The sequence below is a fragment of the Melopsittacus undulatus genome, chromosome 10 (assembly GCF_012275295.1).
Source record: "Melopsittacus undulatus isolate bMelUnd1 chromosome 10, bMelUnd1.mat.Z, whole genome shotgun sequence".
Lineage (NCBI taxonomy): Eukaryota > Metazoa > Chordata > Aves > Psittaciformes > Psittaculidae > Melopsittacus > Melopsittacus undulatus.
Window position 1 is genome coordinate 2,480,882 of NC_047536.1, and position 12,133 is coordinate 2,493,014.

At 43.2% G+C, this 12,133-nt stretch overlaps 1 protein-coding gene across 2 annotated transcripts in view; it reads right to left on the minus strand.

Annotated features, from left to right (window-relative positions):
- SLIT3 (slit guidance ligand 3) overlaps positions 1–9,761 on the minus strand; it is a 499,607-nt gene extending 489,846 nt beyond the window's left edge. Inside the window, exons 1-2 of one of the 2 annotated variants that reach the window (XM_034066703.1) lie at positions 9,595–9,761; positions 9,079–9,331 (exon numbers count right to left, since the gene is read on the minus strand). In XM_034066703.1, coding sequence (XP_033922594.1) covers positions 9,079–9,263 — 185 coding nt within the window. In that variant the 5' untranslated portion in view covers positions 9,264–9,331; positions 9,595–9,761. Of the gene's footprint in view, positions 1–9,078; positions 9,332–9,512 lie in introns of both variants that reach the window. The other variant, XM_034066702.1, reaches the window with a different exon arrangement.
- Between the last annotated feature and the right edge of the window lie 2,372 nt (positions 9,762–12,133).

Here is a 12,133-nt window from a genome sequence, read left to right on the forward strand (position 1 = left end):
AGACATTAAACCCAGCATTTTATAGCGCTGTGATTTTGGAGATCAGAACCTCAGATTTACTAATACGGAATTTATTACATTTTTGTTATCATGCCTAGGAGCGTCCTTATGATAGTTCAAGATTTCTTCATGTTAAGCTCTTTATAAAGAAGTCCCAAATGGCTTTCAGCAAAGACAAAAGGAGCAGAGGGATGAAGACAAGCAGATGAAACTGTACTGACCAGTACAGCAGGCAGAGTCCTCAGCTATAAAGGAACCTCAATTGTATCACACATTTTTAACTGATATCATGAAAATTACAGTAAATGTAAAACTGGGCAAAACAACCTTTCTTGTTGAAGAATAAGGACAGCTCTTCCCAAGCAAGAACAGCAAAATGGAAGGAAAATAATATTAACCAATAAACCTATTGGAAATGGAGTTCATCATCACCACCCCACCCCCTTCTACAAGCACCTTTTCAGGCTGTTCAATGGGTTACTAATCTCCAAATCATTAACTTCCAGAGCAAGTTGTCTCTCCACTCACATGGAGCCTTGGCAGAAACAGAACCACCAATCTTCTGTCAATGGAGATGGGAACAACTGTGAAGACACAGAGAAAACAGTCCAAAAACTTACAGGCAACTGATTTGTCCTGTTCTTTTGGGTGACTGCCTTGTATGCACAATCACAGCACAATGTCACTACAGCATCCCCATGCAATAGAAGAGGGGATGTTAAAGTTAAATCTCCAATTTAACTCCTCAATACAGCATCACTGATAAAAGCCTTGCATCTCCAACTGGAATGAACACAGGTCCACATAGCAGTCAGCAAGGTTTCAACAATAAGAACACTACCTCCCAGAATTCATAGTGTTGCTTGGACTCTACATACACTTGAGTAACCTGATTCTACTTCCCAACGGTCGGTTCTTCCCCATGGCACTGAAACAGGACAGCAATCAGTGACTTCTCCACAGGAAGCATAGAAAGCTTCCTAAAAAGCCCCTTCAATATAATAAGTTAAGAATTGTTTCTGCAACAGTATCGCAAGAGGCAGGAAAACACAGGCAAAAGTGAGCTGGTGAGCAAGATAAACCCCAAAATGAGCTTATGATTACATTTCAGATGGGTTTTCAAGGTTGTTTGATGAAAAACTAAGACCATCTTTAAAACACTGAGTTTTCTTCCTCATTTTAACTGAACTGGTATTGATTGAAAATGCTCCCTTCATCAGTGAGAGAAAAACAAAGAACACAGCCACCAGTTAAAAACATTTCCATGTGAGGGAGAAAATTAAGTTAAGGCCTCAGAAAAAGAAGTAACTCACAGGTAGAAAGGCAAAAAACTAATTAAAAGCTCCAAAAATGTATCAATATTGGTACTGATACATTTATATAATTCAAAACATATATTGCAGCCATCAGATGGTGTAAAACTGAGAGACAAATTTCTTCTGACAGAGACAACCAACAGACCAGATTCAGCTCGAGTAGGGAGAGAGCTGAAAATAACCAGCAGAGAGGTAAGAATCAAATGATCTTTTCCACAGATGTGACCCTCAACTCATCAATACTTATTCTGAGTACAACACCACAGACCTGTTCCCCCTATGTAAATAGACAGATCTTTCATGTATTTAGTACCATTAGAAAAGACTGCCAGTTGCTCACAAGGCCATTTCTCACAGGGAAGTAGTTCCTGTTATTGGTGAGAGCCATTCAAGATCCTAACCAATATGTGTGGCTGGACAACATTAAAAACAGACTTGAAAATAGAGTGTTACAGATCTCTGGAAAGAGACCTTTGCCACATGTCACTTATTCTCCATGGCATTGCCACTGTCTCCAGAACACTTTGGCATTTGAAATTCACTTCAGCTTTTCTCCTCCAAAGTTATAGAATCATAGAATAGTTCGGGTTGGAAAGGACCTTAAGATCATCCAGTTCCAACCCCCCTGCCATGGGCAGGGACACCTCACACTAAACCATATCACCCAAGGCTTCATCCAACCTGGTCTTGAACACTGCCAGGGATGGAGCATTCACAACCTCCCTGGGCAACTGTCGTGGTTTAAACCCAGTCCACACACAGCTCGTTCATTCACTCCCCCCCTTCGCTCCCCCAACTCCTGGAGAGTTAGGAAGAAGAATCCAAAGAATGAAGTTAGAAACTCGCTTTGTCTCAACTTGCAGTGGACAATCTAGACTGCTTTGACCTGGAAAGAGCAAAACATAAGCCAAACAGGAAAAGAAAAGCCACTTTAAGGAGCTGTCGAATTGCAGGACAGAGGATACCTATGTGGATTTCTACCGGTGCCATCAAGCCTCCACCAGAAAGTTGGCTGTACTTATAACTGCTCCTTGATCTGCTAGTACTAGAAAAGGATACTTGCTCACAGTCACTCATTCTCTCCAGCCACAGAAGATCAGCCAGCGTTGAAAAGGTTTTCAATCCTGAGCCACAAAATCCTTTACCTGACCCAGTCAGTATCCATCCGTAGCTGCAAGAGCTAGCAGGTACTTAACAGAACTAAGAGGTACTAGGTTACTTATGGAGAACATAACCTCTTCCTGAGGTTAACACATTAGAGACAATTCAGTAGTTGCAGACACAGTGAAGCTTGCATCAAGACCAAAGTCCACCAGCAGGCCTGCACTTCATATAAGGCATTTGAGCATTCCCCTTTAACTTAGAAAGGAAGATACATTCCTTTAATCACAAGGAGTTTGCTACAGTGTAGTGCCTCATGAGGCTGGAGACACTTCCCAAGACAAAAGAAGCTCCAGAACTTGCAAGTTCACAATTCATTCCCAATTGGACAGAGCTGCTTCCATTACTTCAGTAACAAGATGTAGCTACATCTGATAGGTTGAAATTTAGAGAAAGAGAAGGATAGAACAAAAAATAAAGGAAATCAGGAATTTCTGGGGGAGGAGATGATTTATTTCTGAATTAGATATATTAAACATTCTTGGGTGGTCAACTACAGTCCCAGCCAAAGGTGGAGGAGAGCTCAACTGAAGTTCAGCCTTCAGAAAGTTTATCTTATCACCACACCGTCCTTACCATGTAATATGTGGAAAACACAGGGCACCACAATTGTGACCATGAAAGGATTCCAGCTTGGAACTCGAAGAAAAATGGTTTTTGGTTAATTCTAGTGCATCGAGTGTTAGGCAACACAACAACAATAGTAACCAAAGGCTTCTGTTCTCTGTCATGGTTCAAGAATTATCTTTTTAAGAGTTATTTATTCTTTATAATAGTAATAATTCTTTATTAATAATTCTCAAGATCAAGGAAAAACAGACCCCACTAGAACAGAGAATCAGATAATTCATGTAAAAAGACCAGCTGCAGCAAGAGGCAGCCCAGAGAAATCAAGCACTGGGGATACCACAAGAACTAAATCAAGAGTTGTAGGAAAATGAAGCTTCAAGTCATTCAAGCTGTGTGCCTGGGAGGGAACATGTCCTGATATAAGTCTTCCGAACAGTCTCTCCATTAAACAGGCTCAATTCTTCACATACAATGGCTGAAACTTCCTCACTGAATGTCCTTATTAGAGCCAAGATCTTTTCCACTATCTCCCTTAGAACTCCCCAAGCATCCTGTGAGATTTCTGTGGGAAAACCATTTTCTTTATGCTCTGTGGAAGCTGAGGAATAAGTTAGATCCCACTGAAATGCAGGCAACAAAGCATATCAGGAGTTAGTGTCTGTACAGGACAGGCTATTTTTAAGTATAACCAGAAATGCTTGAACTGAAAGAAAAAAAGAAATAAAATAAATGCTTCACACTAAAAGATAACTTACAGTACTCGATATGATGATCAAATAACTTCATAGCAATCAGCTTACAAGTGGCAGTGCACAACACAAGGGGTTTTATACAGACTGCTGTATGACTATAGAAGTATTAGTACTGCCTTATTTTTGGCCTCACAATCCATCTGTACAGTTAAGCTATGCTGACTTGGTACACACTTCACCGAACTCATACACAGATTCCAGGGGGGAAAAGCAATACTTGTCACCTAGATTTTAGGACTTCCTAAAAGAACACAGGTGATCTTTAGAGGGACAACTTTCCTCTCACCAGATTCTTCCACATGAATCAACACTCAGCTACAGAAGTAAGAAATGAGAAACACAATCAGACTCAGAGCAACTCATCACAAAACTCTGCAGTAAGTACTCTGGTGCCTTTGATCTCAGAATCTAACCAAAAGCTGTGCAAACAAATACAACGTGACAATGGTCACTATTTGCTCCTGTAGCTACCAAATTACAATAACTAATTTCATCCTCCTTCCTGTTTCCGTCACTTCAAAACGAGGTAACAAATTTAATAGAGCAAGACTCTGATCCTACACCAGGGCACGTCACTGTCCACTCTAGCACAAGTAGTCAGCATTAAGTTAGTAAAGGGAAGTATCCACATTAAATTAAGCAATTCAAGTTTTCCCAGGATCAGTGCTCTGAGAGCAAGCTCAAGGCCAGAGGCATGTATGTCTACTTACTGACACATGGCTTAGGAAAGTAAAGATTTGGACATGTTCCGTGCAAGGTTTTGTAGCCTGTTACTACAGACAGATGAATGGTGATCCCTAGTGAGAACAACTCCAGTTGAGAGTTAGGGTAATTATACCTGCAGGTGTTTAACACCGTGTTCGGCAGTAACATGGAAACATTCAAGACAGGAGCTTAGATTTAATTTGGAGACAAAACTGAGGAAGTTGAAGACTTATTACAAGGCAGTGCAACTTCAGCAGCTCTATGCACCTAGGCCAAAAACGCCATAATAATATATTCGTATAACAGAAACCCCAGACCACATGAAAACTCCGGAGTAAGCAGATGACTAAGCTTCTAAATTGCACCTAAATGTAGACACACTCAATTTAGCTACTCAGACAAAGCACAGAATGGATTAGTCTTGCAAGCTTTATCAACTGAGTAAGGTAAAGAATCCTTCAAACAAAACAAAGCAACAGCTAACCCAGGAGACCTATCAAATAAATAAGACTCTAAGCCACCAAGTATAGATTCATCAACAACTCAAACATGGCTAAATCCTCCAAAAAGCTTCCGTACATACAAAATGTGCTGAACTAGACATCAATGGAAGGCTCATGCCTCATATTCAAAGAGAACATGGATACTGACCTAGAAGACTGAGCAGTTTCTCCATGTCACTTGTTCCTTTCAGAGCTGAAGAGCACAACTGTCAAGCAGGTGGCTTTGATCTGCTCACTGCATTTACACATCATCTCAAGCTAAACTTGACTATCAGCATTATTAAGTGTTCTAAAAAGTCACATGTATAATGTTGTACAGATACAGAAAACATTTCCACTGAAGAAAATGACACAAATAATCACATATAAGACTGGAAGCGCTGCTAAACAAACTCTGGTTAAAGGAGTTTGACAAAGGAGCTCTCTAAGGAGCTTTTCAATAAGGTAAAAGATTCAAGATCATTACGGATGTATTTACATATTCTTAATTTCTAAACCCTAACTTCTGATTTATTAGCACAAAATATCAGTTTAAATCAGCTTAAATAGAAGAATCACTGCACCCATCCCCAGAATTTAACTATTATTAGTGTTCTTCACAACACAAAAGGTCTATAAACTCCTCTTTTCGGTAGGATATAAAGCTACTTAACAAATGTGGGATGAATTGGTAAATACTGACAACCAGCCACAAGGTCAGCTTCACCACCCTGCTCTTGTGCAGACTCCTCATCACATCTTGCAATGTAGGGGAAATCTCAGTCCTATATCCATGTGTCTCTCCTGTGTGAGATGTTGGCTATTCTGAGAGTTCCCTCTCTAGAGCAAAGATAATTGGAAGCAGCTCTTGGAAGTGACAACTATTTGTTTCTCCACTTACTTTCTCCAAACAGAACAATTCCTTTGTGCAGCAGCATACGGCATTCACCTCCTTTTAGCTCTGCACAAAACCGAACTGAGCAAAGCTTCAATCTACACCACACAATTAAAGGACTATCACAGAATGTAATAACTAGGTAAACTGCAACATAAACCTAATACTACTTGCTATATTTGTAAAGCTGCTATTAAAAGTGAAGCTGTGTAAATGAAGTTTAGGATAGTTTTACAACTCTGTGATCACTGGTTAATTTGTGGCTTCCCCTCAAGACAGACATCACAGGTACAACAACTCTACAAAAAACACTCCTTCAAAGCATTCAGGGAGTGAGGAAAGAGCACACATCACATTTCTCATGAAGAAACAGTAATCAAAGCTCTGGTGATGCCCATTTCTCGGGGTATCAGGAGATCATCACAAGTTCATTTAATAGAACTTTACAATAAGACATATTTCCCCTTCTCCTCCAAGACATTTCCCATTGTTTTCCTTGTTGTCTTTGCAGTTTTCCTGACACAAACTTAAATACTATTTCCCTTGGCTCCGCTAGCCCAAACAACCTGTAACATCTGTACAAACATCATTCTAAAGCTTAGTGGCAAAACACTTTAAGTGGCATCATTACATCTCTTATTAATTAAAGAAAGCTTTCTGACTTGACCAGGTATGTGCACTTCTCAGCTGAAGAGAATGCAGAGAGAAGTGAAGAACTTTGCATAGCACAAGAGTCTAAAAAGTAACCTGGTGTGTGCCCATCAAGAAACTTGTTAAAATAATATTCCCAACATCTACATATTTCCTTGAGTTTAAAAATACCTTTTATAAATACACCTTTTATAATCAATTTGGGATTATTTACAAGTTAGACTAATTAAAGACTACACATCAACCCAGTGTTGTATCATGAAGAGTTACAGGTTGCTGTGGACCACAGAGGAAAGTGAGATATTCCAATACACCCAGCATCTGGCTAGTGATCTACAGGCAGAATTTAGACTTGGAAGATGATAATGTTTTCCCTTTCTCTCAGTGCTTTCCTCAGAAAGCTCAAGTTAATGCAACTAGTACAAGTCTAGATTTGACAGAATTGATACGAGCTTTAAGCACAGTAGTAATGAAGATGACAGTGAACACTATAAAACCAGTGAAAGGCTCATGATGGAAAATGAAGCCAGTATTGTAAAACATGGAATAATGTGTTACTACATGATCTACCCTGTGCTATTTCCACAGGGTTTCAGTCACGGAATGCTCCAATAATACACTATCTAAAATAAAAACAAAACAACAAAAACACCAAAACAAACAAAACCAAACCAAAACCCAACAACACAGCTACATTTCATATTCATCAGTAGCATAACTCTGAGGTGAAATATTCAGACTGAATATTGTGAAACAGCTGCTATTGTTCTTCATGCAGCCATTCGTCTGCAATTTAAATCTGTAAACACCACCAAAACTCATCAGGACCAAGAGCACAGAGATTACTCTTTCATTCTTTTTAATGCTTAACATACAAAAGCCAAGAAACTTCCTTTTCTAGCTTAGCTTCTTACAGCAGACAAGGAAAGTTAACATCTCTCTTATGTACCCTCAAAAGTGAAAACCCAGTAACACAATTCAGTCCCCCTAAAGCTTAGGCAATAAAAGAGCATTTTGAAACTCTTCTCGGGTGCCACCTAACCTTACATTTGTGAATTTAAACATTTAATGCTAGGCTTTGAGTGTTAAAACCACCAGAACACACATCACCAATGAAGCATACAAAACCTCTGTGTTATCACCCATACATACAGTGGCATGCTACTTGGGTACTGGTTTGTTGTGGGGTTTGTTGTTTTGGGGTTGGGGTTTTTGCTACCCATCAGTTGGAAAGAACACAGAAGTTAAGCTTTCTGTAACACTGACATCTGAACACTATTGTTCACCCAGCTGGGGTGAAAAGGAAGCCTGATATAGCCACAAAACATGAAGGATGTTAGAACAGCATAGTAATCTATCTGCATATTGCTACCATTTAAGAGCTCTCAGCACTATAAAATGAATTTAGCAGCAGTCAAGGATGCTATAAAATTCCATTGTGGGATATAACTTAATCATTACAAGGACTATGCACAAAAACGTTGTTTGCTTAGTAACTTCAGCTAGTTTCCTTTCTTGGAGGAAAAGTTGCTTGAGAGCTCGAAGTTTCCCTAGCAATATGATCCAGAAGGAAGTGAATTTGGAAGTCAGGCCATACAACCTACAGCACTTGTAAACAAGTTCAGAAACACGGTCCAGTTATCAGCTAACCCACATCAGGCACAAGTCACACCGGAGCACAGCGCAGAGCCTCTGAAGCTGTTTAACATTCCATTCTGGACATCTTCATATCTAGCACTGGGCACTCTCTGAAACGTGCCATATGCTATGCATTAAGCAATGTCAGAGATGCCGTCCTCAGCACCAAACGAGTGCCAAAACTGCATCAGAGAACTGAAGTTTGCTTTTAGCTTTTTTCTTATAAACTTATTAAGCAAGGAAAAAAGTCAACTAAAAAAACTCATAAAAAGTTACGATATAGGAGATTTCTATGCACACATTCATTACATTCTTCCATGGGGAGTCTGGAAGTGCCCCACAACATTACTAACATAAACCCTGAAGGAGATTAGAAATCAAATAACCAGCTTCCCCACCGCAGTTTAAGACAGAAATTAGAGGCTGCTTTAATGGGACTTCTTATCCATTTGAATCTGTTCATGGCAGTAGTCGATTTTTCCATGGTGATGAAGTCACCATGCTGAGAAAGCAAGGAGAAACTGCTACCAGCCCCAGGTGAAAGCACCCAGGTTTCTAGTCACCTAGTAAATTGGTGCTTGCATTGACAATGATTACTGCTGGCAGCACCACAGGTGAGAGACATAAACTCCATTAAGACAAATGAATGCAGAAGCAACCAGATGGTAAGTGAACCCGAAAAATAAAAGGTGAAACTCTCAAAGCAGCTGAGTTTTTAAAAGCCAAACAGCAGCAGGAGAGCTGCAAGTTCGGGAAAGCTCCTCCCCTTCCCTCCCAAAAACATTAATCCATGTTTGATTACTGAAACTGCTCTTAGCAAGTATGTTGCACCAATAGGCAGGTGTTGAGAAACTCATCCCAGGTGCTTCCACTAGTACTTGACGAGCCCTGAAACCGTTTCTACTTACAGTCTCTCTGCGTTTCTGGGAATATCCCTCGGTACAGTTTTGAGTCCCAGTCCGTGACAATCCACGTTGGAAGCAATACATGTACATTTATGTGGGCATCCTCCGACAGGCATCCAACTCGCAGAGCTCCAAAAGCTCCATATCATTCCAAGGCACAGAAACGCACTTCTTCCAGCAAACAACATGGTTTCTTGGTCGCTTCGGTGGGTATAAAAGTGCACGCAAGCAGCCGGCCCTTAAAGATGAAATGCCTCTAAGAAGAAAGGAGAAAGAAAACAAGAGGCTCTTAGTACAGCCCAAGGGAACCCACCACTGCCATCATCGCCGGAGCACCAGCAAAGCTTCAAAGGCGCCTGGAAAGGTTACGTTAGGTGGAAGAAGGTGGGGAATTGCCTCTGGGGCTCAGGCTTCTTTCTGTTATCTACGACCGGTACCAGGAGGCGGAGAGTTGAACAGAGCTGGAGCCAGACGCGTCCTCAGATGAAAGAGAACCCGTGAGCAGAGGTAACCACACACCAACCATCCCTCAGCAGCAGCCTCCGAAGCAGCCTCCTCCGCTCCGCATGGCCCCACCTGGGCCGGGCAGGTGACCCTCAGAGGGGTGACCGTCAGCGGGGGTGCCCTCCGCCGGCTGCGGCCGCACTGCCTCCCGGCGCTCACTGCCTCTGCGGGCCGGAGGCGGCGGCGCTCCCACCCGCGCCCCAGCGCTGTGCATGGCAGCGGGCGAGCGCCCGGCGCGCCGCCGCCCCCCCGCCCAAAAACACCTCCCGACGAGCCCATTGGCTGCCGAGGCCCTGACGTCACCAAACTGCCCAACTTTTGGGGCTCGGGGAGGGGGGGTCTGGGCCCTATAGGAGCTGTGGGGTCTGCATCCTTGCCCTGCCCCACAGCGCCTGTCGGGATGGGGGAGCGCTCCCCATCCCATACCGAGCACCGGGAGGCAGCGCATGGGCTGCGGCACCCGGAGGGACTCGGGCTCGGGCTTCCCCTCCAGGGGAATTCACCTCTGCCTTTTGTTCCCCCGTTCCCACTCCCCGAGTACCCTCTGGCGGCGACGGGACCGGCTGCACCTCCCGACCCGAGCCCTCTCCTGTGCGCTCCGGGGCGCAGCCGTGGCTTGCACCGGGTCTGCGAGCGCGGAAGTTCAGCGCCGGGTTCCCACTTCGGGAACTGGTCCTGGAACTGACCCCAAGGATGCTGCCTTCAAGTGGTAGTTCCGTTCCCAACCCATGGAGCTGGAGGCTCAGAACAGTAGACTTTAGGTGTACTAAAAAGCACAGAAAATAATGCAGGATACCCTGGAAATGTGATAGCGTTTGCAGATCGGTTGGGAAATTGCAAGGCCTGAGAGACACACAAAAAGGCTTCTGGGGTTTTGTTTCAAGGTAAGTGTTAAGGCTCTAAAGTAAACCCATGGATAGGAAGGTTTTTCTTGTAGCACACCACACACATACAGTGACCTTCTGACCCAGAATAAAGCTGGTTGGTGTAAGCACCTCATGAAAACCTGTGTTTTCTATATACTTAGTGTTTTATTTTGCACACTTACAAGCAGTTCTAAAGGCACTTTTATGCACTACAGACATGGGAATGTAGGTAACCTGTTCATGTGAGTTACAAGCTCTTGGTCCACAACGATGGAGTCTAGCCTATGTTCCTACAGTTGGGAAAAGGTTTCCTTTTCGCAGTTCAACACGGATCATGGCCAGCATGACCATGAAACCCTCAGAATGGCTCCAGTGATTCAACAAGCCTAAGTAACAGCAGAACTCAAGTTCCCAGGTTGTGCTTAAATGTGTTCTCAGCCTGAACATACAGATTGAGCAGTTGAAGTGAAGGTCTTGTGGGAGAACAACCACTGTGAATGCTCACTGTAAGATACAGATATGGCACACCGGTGAGCAGTGGCACATCTTAATGCCTGTTCACTTGTGGCAATATTTGCTTCCTGCTTTGATTACTGGAATCTGTCATTACTGGAGACAGTGCAGTGGTTTTCCCCACAACAGTGAAGTGTCCCCTGTACAGCCAAGAAAGCAGCTACCGCTCAACTGCTCTCCCTAACAAGCAAGGGCTTGATACTCAAGGAGTTCACTGAGAGCAAGAGCTCGCCAAGGAGCACACACAAGACCACAAGCTACCCCTCACCTCTCCTGGTCTGAAAAGGCAATAAAGTGATCTTCTCATTCCACAGGGAATTACACACATGAAAAACTTCATTTTTATATAGAAACCATTTTGATCATGCCTTAAGATTGCACCACTCACACAACCAGACCTCAGAGTCGAGGTATGTAGCAGGCACTCAATGTGTGAAGGCTCATGACAAATGACAGGAGGTTTGAAAAAGCACAGAGGGACTGTGGCCACTTCATACTGCTTCAGAGAAGATTAGTAAACACTCTTCTTCCTCCACTCCAAAGCTATAGAAACCATACATATGGGAAGGTGTGTGTAATTCTGCCTGTATCCCCAGAGGAAACTTTCCTTTCCTGGGGCATGAGGCACAGAAAGATCACTTTAACCTCCTGTGTTAACAGACACTGTATGGGGCAAAGCCACAACGCTCCCCCCTTCCTCCCCCCCCAGCCTTGCACCACTCCAAAGAGCAGCTATAGTTGTAGGAACTTGAACCATACCCCTCTCCTTTACCCTCTTGACAGAGCAGGAGCACAGACAGCTCCAGGCATGTCACTGCCACTCACTGCTATCTATTCTGAGGCAAGCACCCTCCCATCAGTGCTAGTCTAGGAGGGATCAGCTCTTGAACAAGGGACAGCTGGTTCAAACCAGACACAGCAATCACAGTGCTTGTGAGGACAAAGGACACTGAAAGCTCCGAGGTCTCCTCCATGCAGACTGGAGGTGAAGATCCTTAGCTCCGTCAGGCAGAGAAAGTACTTCTGTCGTAGCCTATCTTTCCTTGGCAGCCTGGCAACAGCATTCCAAAGAAGACTTTTTTGCTTTGTTCAAGTTTACTAGGAAGCATCTTCCCAGCTTCAGAGATGGCCATATGGAAAGACACACACCACTCTCCTCAGGATGGAAATACAGA